Below are 20814 nucleotides of genomic sequence, written 5' to 3' on the forward strand. Positions count from 1 at the left end.
ACCCCTCCCACATTCAACAGGGCTTGATCTAGGCATTTTTGACTTGGATGAAAAGTTGGACAAAAATGAGGTATAAAGATGGACGATTTAGCAGCTTGGACGATCAGATCAGCAGGACGTATAGTTAGACGATTTTCGAAACAGGAAAAAATTTGGACATATTTTTCAAAAAAGTGTCCTAAGCTGTTTTTTACTTTGGACGACTTGCAACTTGAATGAAAACGGACTTAGACGTTCCTTTCGATTATGCCCCTCCACGTATACAATGAATAAATCTGCATACACTAGAGATTCAATATATGCAAACCTCTGTTATGCATATTCATTGGGGAAATCCTTCCATAAAGGAGTTTCCTTAATTTCTTTCTACTTTTTTCATCTTTTTCCAATGCCCCTCACCCAAAACCTCATTTGTAATGAAAGAGCCTGCCTTCTGTGCATTTAACCTTGAAGGTACACTTGTAATTTAAATACAGTATCTTTATTTTCCAATCTTGTCTTTCCTCCCAAACAGGGGTTCTCAAACTGTTCCTTTGAACACTGATTCTCTATAGGCAAGCATGATGAGTCAGACACATACCAGTGATGTCATCTGACAGAGCAGTGGACAGATTACTAGTTCTCTTCTAACTCAAAGTCAAAGAAGCCTAGAAGGCCTTTCTGAGTACTTGGTCAGCTCCAAAGAGCCACCTTCACCATACCTGCCTATTTCCTATTTCAGACTGTTATATGAGACTAACCAGCCAAATGGAGGCTCTCTTTTTAAAACCCTTCTGTCTTTTTGGTACACCCTGGTTTTGAGGGTAATCAGTGTGAGATCTGAATGTAGTGCCCCCATGATATGTAATATATTTCATGAATATTCACTGCAGATAGCCTGTAAATTCCAGGGGACTGGAAACCACATATCAAAGTTGGTTAACAGGGTAACTACTGAAGGGGTCAACAGTTGTCTTCCCAAACCTATCCTGTGAGCTGTTGGGCACAGATAGGGAAAATACTTAAGAGTACCTGATTACCGTTGTCAACAGCTTTGGGTGAATCTCGTCATTAAAAAGGTGGTTAATAAATCCCAACAAATAAATAAACAAAGCCAAAAGCATTTAAGGTTATCCAAAAATAAAATATGTGATCAATCTGCATGCATTAGAGACCCAATATATGACCCATACTCATTGTGGGATCCTCAGGACAAATTAGAAATACCATGGAGCATTTCAGCAGGCATCCCTTTTAACCAATGCTGATTTGTAGTTCTGATTTCCCCTCGTGTTTTCCTAAGAAAATCAAAACTACAGTTATGCGTACAATGGAGCAAAAACACAACTGGATTACTATTGGAGTCCATTTAACGTTCTACCGCATAATATACCGCTAGCAAGTACGGTAGAAGAAACCATTTAGCGCACATCAAGATGTACCCCATACAGACCAGTACCTATTCCTTTCTATGATTGTAAGAGAAGCTGATAACTCTATCTGCTGCTGTACCACACCCCTGCGCTTTTTGCATTTTCTTCCGATCTCCTGAGCTACATTGTAACAGTCCCTGCGCTTGCCGCATTAATCCTCCCCCCTCTTGCGCCTGCACCTTTAACTCCTAGCCTTCCCTTTAAGGCGCGCGGGGCTGACGGCAGCTCGCGGGCTCTTAGTCCCCGCCCTCTCTCTGTCCCTCCCAGTCACGCCGCACTCCTGGCTATCGGTCGATAGGTGGCGCGCGAGCAATGCAGACGCCTTTGTCTCGGGCCCCAACTACAGCCGCGCGGTGGCCTGGGTGTGGAAGCCGAGCCGGGCCCTGCAGCTTTCGTCTTACCCTCTTCCTTCGTCTCCTCGAGCTTAACGTCGGTTGGGTCCGATTCTGCCGGTTCCTCCGAGGCGCCGCGGCTGCTGCGACTCATGATTGCGATCTCTGGGGCGCTGCGTGCGGACGGGGCCCGGCGGAAAGACGCACAGACAGGTAGTGCTGCGACTGCCTCTTACTGCTGCTTCGGTGTCGGAGGAGACTTATTCCCGGGCCCCTGGGGCTCCGTCAGGGGCTCCCCAGGGGACGAGTTAAAGGCGCAGCGCCCGGGACCGGAGATGAGCCACGTTCGGTCTCAGCCACACACTATGTTAAAGGGATCGCGGGAGGGGGAACAGCGTGCACGTAAGGGAAGGCAGATTAATACAAGCATGGTACATAGATAGATGAACGACTACATGCAAGGAGTACGAAAAGAATGCAGGGGGAAAAAGCTAATAACTGAGGGCATGAGATTAACGAAGCAGCGTTGAAAATAAATTTAATGCACGCAAAAGATGTAGGGAGAGTTAATGTAGCAAATGCAAAATATTTGCCAAGGAAGGGAGGGTGAGAAGCCAAACAGGACAAAAAAAAAATCAATGCAGGCAAAGAGGAAGCATACAGGGAACGAAAGATTAATGCAAGTTGGAGGCAGAAGAATAGCAAACGCACAGAAAATATGAATGCCAGGGTATGCGTTTATTTTAATGATTTATATCAGGAATGTTAACACTTTTTACATAAAAATAGATTTCTTTAAGTGGGGGGACTCAACTTGTCTTTGAAAAGTGTGAAGACTTGGAAAGTGCGTCGTTATTGGGGGGGGGAATACCTACTTTCAATGATCAGACAACACTGATGTTTAGAGTTACTAGGCCTGTTCTTTTCGTGTGTGTGTGTGTGTGTGGAGGGGGGGGGGGGTTATAGATCACTTCATATTTGGGAACACTTCAGAACTCACCGTAGGAAGTCCTCTACTGTGGTCAAAAACCCTCCACCAGTTTGGGCAGAATCTTCGGCCCTCTATACTGTCATGAGAATAAGATGCCTTGCTAAACTAAAGGGGAAGGAGAAAAGAGGGCGGTTCCTTCCACCAAGAGCTTATATAATTCATCTTGGTATAGAGGGTTTTTATTTCCATTCCTGTTCTCAGTGTGTGCTCTTTACCCGCCTTCTTACTTTGGGCTCAGTGCATGTTATCTGCTTTGCTTCCTCTTGTCTACCCCCCTACCATCCTCCTCCCCTCCCCTCTGTGTGCATGCTCTGCTCTGTTCCCCTCCCTCTTTTTTTTCTTCTTTTCATTAAGTGCTTGCTTTACATACTCGCACCCCCGACTCTCTTGCTTGCATTCAAGCTTTTCTTTTCTCCCCCTGTTCCTCTCGGACTCTGCGCCTTTAACTCGTCCCCTGGGGAGCCCCTGACGGAGCCCTAGGGGCCCGGGAATTAGTCTCCTCCGACAGAGGAGCAGCGGTAGTGGCGGCCAGTTTCCGACTCCCTTCTTCCTCCTGCAGCCATGAGCTGCCGCCAGCGGGTCCTGGAAAGACCGCCCGAGACGGGTGAGAAGCGGAGCAGGGTCCCGATGCGAGTTGCGCGCGCTTCCCCGACCTATTGGCGGATGCTTTATTTCAATTTTATGCATGCCTCCTTTCCCCCTCCTTCGGAAACGCGCCTCGGGGGCGGCCATTTTGTTGACGGTGACGTCATCGTGGTTCATTGTTGTTTTTTTAAGGGATCATGTATACTTCAGGGTTAAAGTGGCTTTTTTTAAGGTGGTTGGTGGGACGTGGGGCTATATAATCATATTAACACTGAGTGGTGCCGTCTTCCCTCTAATCTTTAGACGGTGGCCATTTTGTGTGCTGCTGACGTCAGCCCGGTAACTTTGTAGGGTTGCCATATGGCTCCAGAATAAAAGAGAACAGATTGAAATATCCGGGTTTTACTTCCATTGGAAGCAATGGATGTCTCAATTCGTTCTCCTTTTTTTCTGGAGCCATATGGTAACCCTAAAAAATCTATTGATTTCTTTTTAATTTTATGTAGTATAAACATTTTGTACCAGTATCCAGTGGTGAATACATTTTGTGTGGAGCATCTCATCTCTACTTATTTGTTTTGTCCATGATCTGGGCTTTGGTGTGTTGTAGTGACATAACAGTTGAGTGTGGAGCTTAAGGGTGCTGTATAACAACAACCTAATCTATGTTTTTTTAGGTAATAGCTGGAACCTAGAAAAAGAACTAATTTCTAGATTCTACATCTTCTCTTGCTCCACCATTAGTTGTTTAGTGCTGTGCAAGGTGGTAGGAGTGAGATTATATCACTGTCAACAGGGATTGTAGGTTCCTCGGCCCTTTCTGCTGCATGGCTGCTGGACTCAAACATACTTAGCAAGGTAAATAAAGTAGATGAACAACTAATCACTCTTCTGTTTTGGTTTTTTTTTTTTTTTTTTTAACAGACTGTGTTGATGATTCTGTACCAGCTGAAATAGAAGTTTCCATTGATTTTGAGGACCAGAAAGAGGAGGCAAGCTGTACTAAACATCCAGAGACAGTGGTCCAACAGCCCGGTTAGTATTGGCTTTGCTTTCCACAGGGAACATCTGCACCACTCATTCTTTCCATATGGTCCTTGCTTTCTTAATGGTATAAATTTAATGATATATGTGAGAAACTTGATTAGCTTTTGTGGGTCAGAACAGATTTGACCAGAACTCTCACCCCTATCCTGTGAACGCTCAAGCAGGAATTACTGATGAGACTTGTTTGTTGTTTCAATGGATGACATTTTTTGTGTGTGTGCTAACTTCAATCCAGACACATTATAATAATTAAGCAAAGTATGGTCTTTATCTGATGTTATATTCTGTTTCATGGCAGATGTGCAACAGGAACAGTCTCTGGGTAGCTTTTGCTGTTTTATAGCATGGACATAAAAACATTTAGTCATGATGATACTATTTCATTAACTGTATTTTTTTTTTTTTCATCTTGGTAGGAAAACTTTGTTTGGGTGATACTGCGTCCTCCATTGAAGGTAGTAATGGGAAGATTGTGTCTCTGGGTCTAAATATGTCCCAGGTATCCCATAACTTAGTGGTTAACAATCCCATAGTCACCAGGGGTGTCCTTATTGGCCGGGTCCCATTGAATTTGGAGGTGTCTCTGGGCCTAGGTATTTGCCAGGTCTCCCATAACACAGTGGATAACAGTCCCACTGCCACAAAGAGTGTTGCCCGGGTACCACGAAATTTGGAGGTGTGGCGGCAGGTGTACCTGATGGACTTGACTGCCACCCGTGACAGCCTTATCTGCATGGTATGTGGAAGCACCCTGGTCACTCTGAAACTTAGTGCCATTAAGAGGCACATCCGTCAGAAGCACCCAGACACCATTGACTGGAGCGCAAATGAAAAGGCAGACATCGTTGCCAGCTGGGACGCCCATTTGCGCCTTAAGGTGCGGACACCTTCACCACCTCCATCTCCTGATTGGACATAATCCTTCTGGACCTGCGCCTATACAAGCTTTTTTTTCCCCTAACCTCTGGTTTTTCATGATTCTGTATTTATGCTTACAGAATGATGTTTTTTACATGTCCTTTCTTTTTCTCTACATTGTATGACTCGTGTAGCTCAGCAGAAAATTGGAGTATTATTTCTAAGGTTGAGGTTTGTTTATGCAGCTCTTGCAGTGGGAAGAGGATAAACAGGTATTTACTGGGCCTCTTCTCTTGTGTTTGGACCTTGTGAGAAAATGAGAGGACAAGGATGGACTGAACTAAAGAAAATGGTTGTACATCATTTATTTACAATGTTTGTCCCTGATCCTGGAAATAAAGATAAGGTTGTGCTTTGCAAACTTACTGGTTTCTATTAACTTTTGGTTCATGTAAACTTTCATGGCTCACAACCTGATTCTGTAATTGAAAACAACAATGAGGTTTTGCTCCATTGCCTGAGTTAGGATACAGCAAGGGTTTCATTCTGTAAAGTAACTAGTTTAGTTCCATGAATGCATAGGGGCAAGAGCAGGCCTGGATCAGGCTCTCTAGGTTGACCTGGATTAGATAGTATGTCTTAACTCCAACTCTTGGGGGTAATAATTTCCAAAGTGTGGTCTAAAATCATGCATTGGCCTAATTTTTGCATATTCTTATTTCAAACAAAGAAACATAGTAATAGTGGACAGCTATTATATCTGTGCCCATTAAAACTCAGATTAATCTGTTTCTCTTTTGAATATGTAAGCTAATTTTTCTGTGCAGTAACATTTTCCATAAATCGAGTTGTGCTTTTTTTAATATAAGAAAGCAATATTCTGTTTGACAGCATGTCATGTGTTCTGGTGTCCCATTTTAGTACAGCAGACCATGTTAACCAACACCCATGGGAATCAGTAGATACTGGATAAATGTTTCAGATTGCTTGAGTTCCTATTAAAAACAGGCCTAACTAATACTATATGCCATTTCTCACCACAAACTGTTCCAAACTACTAGACATGTAGGTAAACCATGGGCATACTCAGGTGTGGCATGCCAAGTTTACACTTAAATTTCTGCCAGAAATTGATTTCATTTTTATTTAAAATATTACAGTATTTGTTTGTTGGCTTTTCTGGTTGCTTGAGTTCCAGTTAACTGTATTAGGGGAGAGAGATGTCCTTTAAACTCCAGGGCACCTCAGATTTCTAAATGGTTGGGTAAACGTGACAATGAAACAAAGCTAATCTAGTGGCTCTGAAAACTTTCAAATTGTTGGAATTTAGAATCCTTCCTGAACTGAGATGGTAAAGACTAGGACCAACACTACACCACCTTTTTCCCAAGTTTGATCCTGAAAGCCAATAAGCATGGCTGATAATTGTGGCTCGAGCCAGGTATAAGCAGTGCAGTAGTGAATAAGACAAATAATAATATGCCTCTTTATTGCTGCATAGTGTGACCTCACTTTGAGTTCTGGTCACTGGTATCAAGATATACAACAGAATTAGAAAAATGCTCAAAGCTAATAGGGGATGGAACTCCTCTCATATAAGGAAAGGCTAGAGAGGATAAAGCTCTTCAGTTTGGAAAGAGACAACTGAAGTCTACAATAACCTGAATGAGGACAAGTTAATTGATTTTTAATCTTACACAAAATTACAAAGACTAAAGAACACTAAATTAAGTTACAGGGGAAATATTTTTTTTACTCAAAAGAATAGGAAGCTCTGGAACTTGTTGCTATGAGGATGTGGTAACAGTTACATATAGCTGGGTTTATACAATGTTTGGAGAAGTTTCTGAAGCAAAAGCCTGCTATTCAAACAGACACAGAATAGGCCACTGCTTCCATTGGGATCGGTAGCATAGAATGTTGTTACTATTTTGGTTTCTGATACATACAGGTGACCTGGACTGACTACTCTGGAAACAGGATACTGGGCTAGATGGACTACCTTAGTGTGACACAGTATAGCTTTCCTTTTTTTTTTTTTTTTTTTTACTTTAAGAATGATTTTATTAATAAAACAAAACACAGTCACAAACAGATGCATACAACATTGGAAGATTCACAGAACATAAACATGGAAAAATCCACAATGCATCTGTGACAAATACATGAAACAGTGATTGCTTAGAAAGCACCAACCTCCCCTCCCCAATAACTAACAAATCAAATCTTCCCAAGAAAAACAAAACCCAATCATATCGGAGAAAAGAAAGAAGTATATCAAACACCCCCCCCCCCTTTCAATGTATAGTCCAGAATTCAAACTTCTGCCAAATGTGGTCAAATATATGCAGTGTCATGCTTAAGAGTCATGAGTTTATATAGTATACTAATGATGCAACTTATCCACTACCAAATGTCAGACAGGTGAGTCTGGCCTCTTCCAACTGGTGGCCAGCACAAGCCTTACAGCTGTAAAGAACAATTTACAAAAACTTATTTCCCCATCAGTCAAATTAGGATCAAATCTACAAAGAAGGGCCACCTCCCACGATGCTGGAACTTACCTTCCCAAACTCTGGGACAGCAGTGTAAAACAAGATGCCCAGTAACCCTGAACCTGTGGGCAATTCCACCACATATGGATATAGATCCCCAGCAACCCACAGCCTCTCCAGCAAAACCCTGCACCACCCTTTCCCATGTTTGCAAATAACACAGGCGCATAGTACCAGCACAGAAGTACCTTGTAGCCATTTTCTATTTGAGGGGCTGCCATACCCATAGACCAGTGGTTCCCAACCCTGGCCTGGAGTACCATCAGGTCAGTCGGGTTTTTGGGATAGCCCTAATGTATATACATGGTGCAGATTTGCATGCCTGTCACCTCCATTATATGCAAAGCTCATGCATATTCATTAGGGCTATCCCCAAAACCCGACTAGTCTGGTGGTCCTCCAGGACAGGGTTGGGAACCACTGCTATAGACAATAGGTTATTTCCCTATAGCTGCATGGTGCTGCAGAAGGAATCCACGCCAGATTATTCACTCTGCCTGTTATACTTCACTGGGCTCTCTAGCTCCATCTTCAGTTCTTTCCTTCTGCACTTGTACCTGCAGGAGTGCTTGTTCTGCTCTCCCCATTTTATTATTTTAATTTTATGTAATTTTGACCCCTTTTCAGGTACTTTAGTGCTTGGAGCATTCTTGAGAATTCACAAACTTCGGTATGTAGCCGATAGGCTGATTCATCTGGGTATTTGTTAGCCAGCCTGCATAGTTTCTCTGGAGCTCAGGGATGTCCCTGAGGTGGTATCACCTCCTGTTAATCAAGAGTCAAGTGCAGGCTATTAGGTACCCTTAGGAGGCTCAACGGGGTCTCGCAGCTGTGTTGTCATGCCTCTGCCCATCCCTCAATCCAGAACCCCCTTCCTCACATCAGGGTCCAGCATAGAGAGTTGCGCGGGGAAAAAAATCCCGCCTGTCCCCGCCAGGATCCTCTCCATCCCCGCAAGAAATTACCTCCATCCCCGCCCGTCCCCATAAAAAGCAGCAATTACTTCTGACAGGATCATCAATTCCACAGTTTCTTTTGTGTTTGCGCTGCTGTTTTCCTCGTGGAATCTCTTTGGTGGAACCCTTTTTTTGTTTTCTTTTCAGGTAATTAACTTATAAACCCCCTCTTTTACTAAGGCTGATGTGTCCATTATATTATATGGATGAACCCTGCTTCCAAAGCCTTCCATCCCCATGGGAGTCCCATGGGCCAGAGGGGGGGGGGTCCCCGTGGGAGTCCCATGGGCTAGGGGGGATTCCCTTGCAGACCTCTAGTCCAGCATCTCCCCCCTACTTCCTTTACACCATGGTCTGGCATCTCCCCTCCTCTCTCCCCCGACACCACGGTCTGGCTCCTCTCCCTCCCTCCTTTTTCACACTACTGTCCTCCTCTCACACCATGGTCTGCCTCTCCCCTCCATCCTCTCACACCACAGTCTGGCTCCTCTCCCCTCCTTTCACACCATGGACCGGCTCTTCTCCCCCTCCTCTCTCTCACACCACAGTCCGGCTCTTCTCCCACCCCCTCCTTCCTCTTTCACACCACTGTCCTCCTCCTTCCCTCCCTCACACCACAGTCTGGCTTCTCCTTCCCCTCTCACACCGCCCTCTGGCTCCTCCCCCACCCACCCCCCTCCCACCACAGTCCGGCTCCTCTCCCACACCCCCTCCTCCTCTCCCACTACGACCAGCACCTCTCCCTCCCTCTATCACACCACAGACCAGCACCTCTCTCCTCACACACAAACCAGCACCCCTCACACCAGTCCAACACATCTCTCTCCCCCTCTCACACCACAGACCTGCCCCTCTCCCCTCACACCACAGACCAGCACTTCTCCCCCCCCTCACACCAGTCCAGCACCTCTCTCTCACCCACCACAGTTCGGCATCTCATCCTCTCTCTCAATCCCCCTCCTCTGTCCAGCACCTCTTCTTCTCGTTCACTCCTCTTCTCAATCCACCCTCTCTAAAGCTCAACTAAATCTAGGATCTTTGGTTTCTGCTGAAACGGAATTTGCGACCGAAATTGGCTGCTCAGTTTGGGCAGAAACTGGAAATCATACATGAAACTGCCTCCCCAATCATAAAGGTCCCCCTCCTTGCAGCGAACGCCCATAACTCCCCGTGGGGCCTACCTTAGTGAAACCCTGGTGGTCTAGTAGTGGACTCTTCTAGTGTAGAAATGAACCCCACTCGTCCTTTCCCTATGCCGCTGACCTGTCCAAGAGCGATCAGGAGGGGGGGTGGGGGGTGAGGGTTGGTTTTAGCAGAAAAGGTGCAAAACCTGGACGGCCTCTTATCTCCCTCGGTTCGGCATCTACCCATCCCCCTCGCCCCCGGTCCTCCCTGAGCGTCCCCCTTCCCACGATCCCGCATTTCTTCATCTCTCTGAACCCTGTCACTCCCCCGATCGCGCCCCGCCGGAAGTTGCGTAGCAGCGAACGGTGCACGGTCGTAAGAAGGCGCCAGGATCGCCGCCGGCTTCAAAGACGCGGTCGAAGGTAGGCCGCGTCGGAGAGACGCCGGACCGCTGGGGGAAATAAAGAGATAGCAACAAGTGGGGGGGAGCTATTGAACGTTGGGGTTGTTTTGAGATCAGAGGAACCTGATGCATGTTTAAAAAACAAAAAAAGTATATGAGGCCGTCGTAAGAGTAGACTAAGTTACATACAGAGCTGATAGAAGACAGTGCAAAGGCAGGGTGCTGCCATTGAGGGACCTGAACCTACAAAACGTGTACTTTAGAGTGGCAGCCGGGAGATCGACTAGAAAGAGGGGTATGTCTTTCTTGCGCACCCCGTTGGGGAGTCCACTCGTGATGAGAGAATGCTGAACATGGTACTAAAGTAGTGCTGCTAACTTTTTAAGATGAGGGATCGACTCGGGTCCATTGATTACTGTTTTGTTTACTCAGTGGGTCTCAAACTCGCGGCCCGGGGGGGTCACATGCGACCCGCCAGGTACTATTTTGACGCCCTCGGTACGTTTATCGTTGTCGCAAAAGTAAAAGAAAACAGTTCCTATGTCTCTTTAGCTATAAATTATAATATTATTATTAAGTCTTAGCCAAAAGGAAAGATTTATAAACTATAAGGAATTTTTTTTTTTTTACCTCATGCAAAATTGTCATTTCTTTAATAAGATTTTCTGAGGCCCTTCAAGTACCTACAAATCCAAAATGTGTCCCTACAAAGGGTTTGAGTTTGAGACCACTGGTATAAATAGTGGCCCAGAACAAGTATCTTAAGGAAACCTTGTCAGGAATAGCAGCTGTAAAAAGAACACGACAGACTATAGGCAGGAATAAGGGGACTTGTATACCACCTTTTCTTAGTTTTACAACCAAGTGGTTTTGATAAAGTACTTCAAGTATTTTCCCTGCCTGTCCTGGTGGGCTCACAATGTAATGTACCTGGGGCAGTGGAGGATTAAGTGACTTGCCCAGGGTCACAGGGATTAGTGTGGGGTTTGAACCCACAACCTCAAGGTGCTGAGGCTGTAGCTCTAACCACTGCGCCATACTATAATTAGGCTAGCAGACATGCAGAGGATGATATATTATTCATTCAGTAAAAGTAGGGGACAAATTTTTCGTATGGGTCAGCCATCTCCGTTACTAGTAACTGCACAACGTGGAAAAATTGTCTATAGAGACAGCATGCAGAGCCCTGGGCTGGTTGAAGTCATCATTTAGTTTTTGGTCCTGTATTTGCATAGGGGTTATCTGTTTTCTGGTAGGAATGAATGTTGAGAAGCATACAGTGTGCTTTGTGTAGTTTAATTTTGTGGTTAACCTTTGTGTTGTTAATAAGATTATATTGTGTGTGTATACATGAAAAATGAATGGAAAAAATGGTGTTACAATTAGTAGTATTATGTGGCAGGGTCTCGCCTGTGACTTAGCCTGTGTTTTGGATTTTGTCCCCTTAATGTGACCGGGTTTGACACCCCTGCTCTATATCATGCCTTGTTTGTGAAGGATGGACAGTGGAAGAGTGCTCTCGTGCCACATGTTGTGTCAAGTGAATCGGGGAGACGGGAACTTAAAGTTTAGCTCCTACATGGCCTCTGGGGCATAACACATGGCTTTTGAGCCTAAGTTAGGGGAGCAAAAATTTCCCCAGGAGTCCCAGAGCAGCGGCACAGTGCACCAAACTGGCGTAGAGGTTACGCAGCCAAAGAAGAGGCATCTCCTCCCTTCTAAAGGGGAAGGAGAGTTGCCTACTAATGCCTTTGCCCCAGAGTTAATTAATCTGCCAAAGGTGGACTCCCTGATGGCACAGGTGACTAAACGCACGTACTTACCCAGTGAGGGAGGAGTCATGCTGGAGGATATGCAGGACCGCATAGTGGATATGATACTCAGAGGGTAGTTTGAGGCCCTGGCCCTAGGAGTTGAGGTGGCATCAGCTGCTTCTTTCATAGCACACGCCTTCCATTCATGGCTGCAAATCCTGGACATGACAGCGACTGGGCCATTACCTCAGCTAATGCTGGTAGGGTTAGACTATTTTGGTTGACGCACTTTATGATGTGATTAGACTCATAGCGAGAGTCTCTGCTTACTCCATCTCCTCCCGACGCATGCTGTGGATCAGACAGTGGGTGGGCAATTCAGCCTCCAAGGCATTGCTTAGCATGCTCCCCTTCAAGAGCCAGATGTTTTTTGGCAAAGGCCTGGATGATCTTATTGCCAGTGTGCAAGATTGTCGTCCCAAATCCTTACCGGACAGCAGACCTTGAGCTTCCATAAGCCAGAACTAGAGCTCCTTTCTGGGGTTCCGACGTTTTTGCCAGTATGCCTCAGGAGGCTCATCTCGGAGAACAAATCACGGTTTCAGACAGATATTCCGGAAAATGAAAAATCCAAAATATAGGTTCCCGGGCCACAACAGTAGCCAAAAAGCTACAATGACACCAAGAGGCTCATAATCAAAAAACATAACCATCCTAAAAGTATCCTAAATCAGCACTTAACCATCCTAATTGCCATGACGTCCAAGTGCTGATAGTCAAAATCGTCTTTTTGTACATCTAGCAACCTATTCCAGCCTCTGAGCACGAGATGGACATGGCAGAGGCGTGTTATGGATGTGCTTTGGGCAGTGTTAAGGGCGGGTTAGACACGAAAATCTAGCAGCGATAATCAAACATTTTGCAAGACATCCTGGACAGAACTTGTACGTTTGGAACTAAACCTGTTTTAGAAAGGTCTAGTGCCACAAAGGTGCCCAAACTGATCAGATGACTACTGCACGCATCAAGGTAAGGTACCCCCCCACACTTCCCCAGTGCTTACTAACCGGACCACACAAAAATTAGAATAAAAAGATACATACCTGTCTCTAAAACAGCAGCATCTGGTATGGGGAAGCCTAGTAGAACTGCACACAGGTATCTTAAGTAGCTTGGTGGGTGGCTAGTGAACCATAGAGAGGAGGACCCAGGTCCATAAACCCACTCTAATCACTACATTTATGGTGGAAAATATGCGCCCACCAAACCCACCCAAAACTCTACCCTACTGCCATATAGGTGCCACCTGCAGCCATAAGGGCTAATGGGGTTGTAGACAGGTGGGTATAGTGGGTTCTAGGGCAGTGTTCTTCAACCTTTTGACACCTATGGACCGGTGTAAATAAAATAATTATTTTGTGGACTAGCACCGGTCCACAGACTGGCAATTGAAGAGCACTGGGCTAAGTGGGGGCCAGACCCCGCCCCCATAATAGTACTAATTGTAACAATTTTTTCCATTCATTGTTTATATATATATATATATATATATATATATATATATATATATATACACACACACACACAATATAATCGTATTAACACATAATAGTTAACCACAAAATTAAACTACATAAAGCATATTGTATGCATCTCAATATTTATTCCTACCAGAACACAGATAACCCCATGCAAATATGGGATCAAAAACTAAAAGTACTAATATATACAAATGTCTCCAGCGGATTCAAAACTCGGCAATCCGCCTCCTGTACAACCTCACTTATTGCAACCCCAGTCCTTCAGGCAGAACACTGGCTACCGATCAACTAACGCTGCACATTCAAGGCCCTAGTAATAGCTCACAAACGATTTCACCACACCAGCCTACATTATCTACAAACTACAGCAGTACACCCTCGCCCACCCCCCTCTGCTCCAAGATAGAGAGGCGGCTCTGTATCCCCCCAGGGAGATCTCTCCAGATGGAAACCGCCCGTAAGCGCTCCTATAGCCAATTTCTCCCACAGCTATGGAACCAACTGCCTTCACAGATTAGATCGCTGAACTCATTGATGAGCTTCCGAAGAAAACCTTCCTTTTCAACGAACTACCTACCCTATACTCTCTTCTTCCGACGAACGCTGTTAAACAATCAGTCATGTCCTTAATTAACAAGAGCCTTCTTCTTTGATTACTATGAACTTCTCTCTGCAATCTGTCATGTGCTAAGCTACCATGATTGTCCTATGGAATGTACCGTGAATGTCTAATACTTACTGTATGAGTCTGCTGTGGATGTGCTTATGTAACCCATTCTGAGTTCACGGGATAGAAATCTAAATAAATAAAATGTAGGTATAAATTTAAGTCCTTTTTGTAAAACTCGTACCTGAGTTGTCAGTCAAAGTGATTTTTGAGAGGTTAATTACCAGGATGTTATTGGTTAATTGGGTGGACATCTAAGGTAATCCATCTTCCCTCCTTGCCCTCATCCTGTCCCCCCTGTATTTTCTCCCTCTGAATTCCCTCCTGTAGGGACGATGGTTCCAATCTTCTGGTCTTTGTGTGCTCTCCCCTTCCATATTCTTTCTAAAAATCATTGTGTTCAGGCTGTAAAACAATGGTGGTATCATATTTAGGTGTTGAGAAAAAAACAGGGGAAAAAACAAAACCACGAAGACAAATGCAAGAAAAACAGGAGTGGAATTGTCCAAATCAGAATGATGTGCACTAAAAGAGTGTCCTCCAACTCATCTGATGGTACAAAAAATCTTTATTCCTCCAATGATGCAATAATGCAATATCCCAATGACTCGACATGTACATGTTTCGGCCCACAGGCCTGCCTCAGGAGTCTATGAATACGCATGTAAAAACCAAATAAAATAGCATAAGTAACATCATATAAAATAGCATAAAAATCATCATATATAGTACAATAATGAAAACACATGTATATTAAAAAGCATCATTTAAACATATTAAGGAAAATAATTTTAATAATAACTATTAAAAAAATCAATATTGTATACTTAACTTTTAATATCTTTCTGAAAATTATCAAATTTTGCATTCAGTGCAGCATTATATGTCTCAAAATTAGGGTCATCTTTACTAAAACTCTTGATCTTCCCTGCTAATTCATCTTTAATCTCATCAATCTTAATTTTGGATGTTTCAGTAACTAATACCATTAAGTCAAGGGATCATTTATTCATGCTCGAGGAATGGGCATCGACATGGCAGATGAGGTTCAGCGTGGATAAGTGTAAAGTGATGTATGTAGGTAACAAAAATCTTGTGCACGAATACAGGATGTCTGGGGCGGAACTTGGAGAGACCTCCCAGGAAATAGACTTGGGAGTTATGATTGACAAATCGATGAAGCCGTCCATGCAATGTGCAGCGGTGGCAAAAAGGACGAACAGAATGCTAGGAATGATAAAGAAGGGGATCACGAACAGATCGGAGAAGGTTATCATGCTGCTGTACTGGGCCATGGTGTGCCCTCACCTGAAGTACTGCACCCAGCACTGGTCGCCATACATGAAGAAGGACATGGTACTGCTCGAAAGGGTCCATAGAAGAGCAACTAAAATGGTTAAGGGGCTGGAGGAGTTGCCGTACAGTGAGAGATTGGAAAAACTGGGCCTCTTCTCCCTTGAAAAGAGGAGACTGAGAGGGTACATGATCGAAACATTCAAGATAATGAAGGGAATAAACTTAGTAGATAAAGACAGGTTGTTCACCCTCTCCAAGGTAGAGAGAATGAGAGGGCATTCTCTAAAGTTAAAAGGGGATAGATTCCGTACAAACGTAAGAAAGTTCTTCTTCACCCAGAGAGTGGTAGAAAACTGGAATGCTCTTCTGGAGTATGTCATAGGGGAAAACACCCTCCAGGGATTCAAGACAAAGTTAGACAAGTTCCTGCTGAACCAGAACGTACGCCAGTAGGGCTAGTCTTAGTTAGGGCGCTGGTGTTTGACCAGAGGGCCGCTGCGTGAGCGGTCTGCTGGGCACGATGGACCACTGGTCTGACCCAGCAGCAGCAATTCTTATGTTCTTATGAGTTTATTTAAGAATTCTAAGATCTCTAGGAATATGTTGTGTTCTACAGTAATGAAGTAAGATTGCATAATGTAATTCAAATATGATCAGATTTTGTTTCACTTGAACAATATTCTTCCATTTCTCAATTAAAGGTTCTTCTTACTCCATAAAAATAATCAAACATTTGTGGTCTATGGAGAAGATGATATAATCTGTCTTCTGAATAACTGAGAACATTATCCCATTTTGTAAAGCCATCCCTCATTCAGAATAAGCAGAGCAACGAAGAGAAGAAATCAAAGTACACACAAAGTGGAATGAAAAAAGCACCAAGGACCTCACAAATCCGGATAGCCTCTTTCTCTTTTTTTCTAAAGCGATGATGTCTCTTAATTACACAATTTTGATAGGACACTCTTAACAAATCAGTAGGACCTTTTGTAAAAGGGGGGGGAAGTGTACGTCAGGAAATATAATGCAAATTATACTGGATTTCAAAAGTCTTACTCAGCGCCTGCTATAGGTTTAGACTTTTTTAAGCTTGTTCTTTTCTTCCTTTGCAGCTCAGCTGTGGTTTCACACCCACGATGGATGTCAAAGCAGAGCCAGCACCAGACTGGGCAGCAAATAGCCTGAAGCATGAAGAAGAGGAGGTCCCCAGTGAGGCCTGCAGCCATCCACTGGTCCTTCCCTCTACACCATCCATCAAACAAGAGGCAGCAAATGAGAACACCATGGAGGCAGGTAGGGCCAAACCTAGTGTTTTCTGTTTGCTGCCCTATTGGCAGCTGTGTTTTGAAAAACAGAAATTTTTCTCAAAAAGTTAGCTTCTTACAGATTCCATAAGGCATGCTGTGTTGCTTTGGACAGTGGTCCATGAAGCCCAACATCCTATTTCTGAATAGTGGCCATTCTGAATCACTTGGAAATACTGTAAGATCCCATATAGGAAAGGCTATTTCATGCTTATCACTCCCAGATGTGGGAGGTGGCAGAATAATGGCCGATAGATTTACCTTCTGGAACCTGACTGCTGATTTCCAGTTTAATTATGTGTCAACTGAAAACACTTAAGCTTGTTTTAAATCTTCTACCTGTGTGGTAATTATCTTGTTTGAATTTTACTTGGAAAACGTGAACTGTTTGGTATGTAGCTAAATTCAAATTATTTGATCCAAATCTATGCCCCAGAAATCACAAGTTCTAGTGCGAGAGACACTCTATTCCTGAACCTGTGGGAAGTCAGTCTCTTCTCATGAGAATCCTTTTATTGAGCTTCATTAGCGTTCTTTTGCTCCACCTCCCATCCCTCTGGGCTATCCTCCAGTTCCTCAGTGTCCCTCTACAAGCGAGATGTTAGGAACCTATCTTTTCTGCTTCTTTATGCCCCCCCTCCATGGCCCATGATAGGCAGACTTCTGCACAGGATTGTGGTACACTAAGGGCTGGTGGCTATAGTAGCACCAGACTGGCTGAGGCAACTGTGGTATGCAGACCTGGTCTGTCTACAAAGGGATCAAAGTCTCAAAATTGCCTATCATATCCGGCTGCTCACGCGGGGTCCAGAATGCTTTGGACTTACGGCATGGCTCTTGAATGCACAGCGCTAGAGTGTAAAGGCTATTTTCCCAGGACAAACAGGCAACATATACTCACATGTGGGTGACGTCATCCACGGAGCCCTGATACGGACAGCTTTAAAAGTTTATCGCCACTTTTAAGTTTTTAGAAATGTCACAACTGACCGTACTGCACTTGTGTGAGTGCCTTCCCACCCAACGAAGGCTTGTGGTTCCTCAGTTCTTCATTTTCTGCAGAGCAAAGTAGTCAGTTTCTTTACCTTCCCACTTTACATATTTTTTTCTCTAATTTTTTTGTCTACCTTTGTAGTTTGCCAATTTTGTTTTCTTCGATATTAAAAAACCCGAAAGAGTTTAACTCTTTTCTCATTGGCTCCTCCGGGGTATGTCCTCCGGCAAAATTTAGTTTAATTTTGCTGAAGCCGTATTCCTGTCCATGTCTAAACCGTTAACGGGTTTTAAAAAGTGCTATAGGTGTCAGAGGCCTATTTCCCTCACCGACCCTCATACCGGGTGGAGACTTACACTTGGTGTTCCAACCAATGTTCCCTCTAAGGATTGATGAGGTGTGTGCAAAAAAAAATATGCATGAGCGACAAATTACATACTCCACAAATTTATGAGCAGACGCGGAGGACGCATTTTTAAACAAATGTAGTTTATCCTTGTACTACTTATGTATTTTTAATCATCTGTGGATATGTTTGTATGTTTATTGTTCAAATGGTTTTATTTATTTCCCCAAATTTATTTTTGTTATACGCATTGAAAATATTTGATATTGCGTTTAAATCAAAATCTCAATAAACTTGAAACGAGTACCCGTGAGATTGTGGGAGGGTTAAATACTCAAAACTTAGAAGAATAACAATTTACTTAAAGTTTTTGCTTCGCCAGCTTTCTGGTATCTTTACATACAGTGGCATACCTAGCATATGTAACACCCGGGGCCCATCATTTTTTGGCACCCCCCCCCCTCTCCATCTGTACGAAAAACATGATTTTTAGTAACAAGCCACATCACACAAGAGTACCTAGGAAAAGGCAGCATCTTACATATTGCAGTGAGCAGTACATCAATACACCCATTGTAAAACTAAACAAGCCAGACCAGCACAGATCAATCCTACACCGTCAATCCTAACAGAAAATCATGTCTTTCGAACACACAGAACACAGAAACACCTTCGCCTAGTATGGAATATGTCATCACAAACTAACCCCTCCCCCTTTTACAAAACTGTAGTGTGAATTTTAGCTACGGAGGTAACAGCACTGACGCTCATAGAATTCTGAGCATCAGAGCTGCTACCACCACGGCTGGCGCTAAAAAACGCTCCACAGTTTTGTAAAAGGGGGGATAAAATAGAAATACACAGCTTCAACGCTCTAGCTCAGGGGTGCCCAAACTTTTTGGGCTTGCGAGCTACTTTAAAATGACCAAGTCAAAATGATCTACCAACAATAAAATTAAAAAACACAAAGCACACTATACACTGAGAAAATGTTAATTATCGTTCCTATTCTGGTTTTTTTTCAAAGAGGTCAAAGCAGATGACTCTATGCATTGTCACCTCAGTAACAACCATACAAAAATAGACAAATATACCCCCCTTCCTTTTTATTAAACCATAATAGCAGTTTTTAGTGCAGGGAACTGCGCTAAATGACCAGCGCTGTTCTCAACGCTCATAGGCTCCCTGCGCTAAAAAACACTATTGCGGTTTAGTAAAAGGGGGCCATAGTGCAAAATATAGACAGCATATATAAATTCAGACACATTTTGATCACTAAATTTAAAATAAAATCATTTTTCCTACCTTGTCTGGTGATTTCATGAGTCTCTGGTTGCACTTTCATCTTCTGACTGTGCATCCAATCTTTCTTCCCTTCTTTCAGCCTGTATGCTTCCTCTCCTCCAGACCTCATTCCCTCCCCCAACTTTTTCTTCCTCTCTCCTTGCCCTTTCTTTCTTTTTTTTCCTCTTGATGCCCCCTTTCTTTTTTTCTGTTTCCCTTCTGTTTCCCTACCCTCCACAAAGCCACTGCTGCCACCATCGGGGGAAACAGGCCCCAAAGCCACCGCCGCAACCATCGTGGGAAACAGGCCCCAAAGCCACCGCCGCAACCATCGGGGGGATACAGGCCTCAAAGCCACCGCCGCAACCATCGGGGGGATACAGGCCTCAAAACCACCGCCGCAACCATGGGGGGGAAACAGGCCCCAAAGCCACCACCGCGTCTGCCCCAAGCTCTCTCTGCTTCCCCCGACGTCAATTCTGCCGTCGGAGAGGAAGTTCCGCCCAGCAAGGCAGCGATTGGCTGGCCTGAACTTCCTCTCAGACTGCAGCCTTAGGGGATGTGCACAGCCGGAGCGGACCGCCCCCCCCCCCCCCTTGGTAGCCACTGAAGATGTGGCAGCGGCTCCTCTCACGAAGTCCGATGCAGTCGGGGATCTTGAGAGGAGCCACCGCTGCATCTTTCAACTTTGGAAAATACAGGCCGCTGCCGCCGCTTCCTCTCACCTCCCTCGAGTGAACGACAGGGGAAAGCGTATGAGCGACACCACTGAAAATAGTGATCGATCGCTCATGCGCTCACCTTAGAGGGTACACTGGTTCCAACCTATAGAAGCGCTCTATCAAAGCCCGTTGGCTTCAGCAGGAGAAGACCTCGCAACCATCAAAAAGACTTCGCAACCATCAACATCGAAGACTCCTGCATTGACATTGGTATCGGGAGTTCTTGCTTCATCAGGGAAGCCAGCTAAGAAGCCGCCAGCTTTCCAAACAGTGTCGCAAGTTGCAACAGCATTTGAGTCCCTTGATGCAGACCAAGCAGCGAAACCAATGTTCTCCACTATTGTGGCCGCTGCACCAATGGTACAGGCAGATAAGCCAACAGTACCAGTGCTTTCATTTCGGGAGAAGCTCAACGAGTTTTTTCAGAGGGAGCTTGGTGATATTTTCAAACTTCATGCACTAGTGCTTACATCGACTCCCTCGGTACCGGCCCAGTCTGAGCATACTGCCATGTGGCCCCACGGTACCACAATCAGCTATCCTTCGGAATGTCGACATGAATCTTCATCGAGTCATCATCGATCTTTGACTCGACGTTCTAATCCCCAACATTGATCATTGCATTGCTGGTCCATCGGTGCA

At 44.5% G+C, this 20814-nt stretch overlaps 3 protein-coding genes across 8 annotated transcripts in view; 2 read left to right on the forward strand and 1 right to left on the reverse strand.

The window, feature by feature from the left end:
• LOC117365209 (uncharacterized protein C11orf95-like) overlaps positions 1-1934 on the reverse strand; it is a 51356-nt gene extending 49422 nt beyond the window's left edge. Inside the window, exon 1 of one of the 2 annotated variants that reach the window (XM_033955307.1) lies at positions 1814-1934. In XM_033955307.1, the coding sequence (XP_033811198.1) occupies positions 1814-1898 (85 nt within the window). In that variant the 5' untranslated portion in view covers positions 1899-1934. The remainder of the gene's footprint in view (positions 1-1813) is intronic. The other variant, XM_033955306.1, reaches the window with a different exon arrangement.
• Positions 1826-6111, forward strand: LOC117365210. Of its 2 annotated transcripts, none has more exons than XM_033955309.1 (3): positions 1826-1957; positions 4245-4355; positions 4784-6111. In XM_033955309.1, exons 1-3 carry the CDS (start codon positions 1897-1899, stop codon positions 5284-5286), a joined length of 675 nt encoding a protein of 224 aa, XP_033811200.1. In that variant the 5' UTR covers positions 1826-1896; the 3' UTR covers positions 5287-6111. The 2 variants fall into 2 exon arrangements, with proteins under 2 accessions (XP_033811200.1, XP_033811201.1); XM_033955310.1 differs by lacking the exon at positions 1826-1957 and adding an exon at positions 3065-3339.
• Positions 6112-10289: 4178 nt separating this feature from the next.
• The window catches only part of LOC117365011, a 127806-nt gene continuing 117281 nt past the window's right edge, over positions 10290-20814 (forward strand). For all 4 annotated transcript variants that reach the window (XM_033954832.1, XM_033954833.1, XM_033954834.1 and 1 more), the window contains exons 1-2: positions 10290-10620; positions 16635-16815. In XM_033954832.1, the coding sequence (XP_033810723.1) occupies positions 10609-10620; positions 16635-16815 (193 nt within the window). In that variant the 5' untranslated portion in view covers positions 10290-10608. The remainder of the gene's footprint in view (positions 10621-16634; positions 16816-20814) is intronic.

This window comes from Geotrypetes seraphini, chromosome 8 (genome assembly GCF_902459505.1).
Source record: "Geotrypetes seraphini chromosome 8, aGeoSer1.1, whole genome shotgun sequence".
In the NCBI taxonomy this organism is placed as follows: Eukaryota; Metazoa; Chordata; class Amphibia; order Gymnophiona; family Dermophiidae; genus Geotrypetes; species Geotrypetes seraphini.

Coding starts and splice junctions, on each gene's coding strand:
- LOC117365210 (XM_033955309.1), top strand. CDS start 1,897: ATGATTGCGATCTCTGGGGCGCTGCGTGCGGACGGGGCCCGGCGGAAA. Junction 1,958..4,244: donor GCGGAAAGACGCACAGACAG/GTAGTGCTGCGA, acceptor TTTTTTTAACAG/ACTGTGTTGATGATTCTGTA. Junction 4,356..4,783: donor GACAGTGGTCCAACAGCCCG/GTTAGTATTGGC, acceptor TCATCTTGGTAG/GAAAACTTTGTTTGGGTGAT.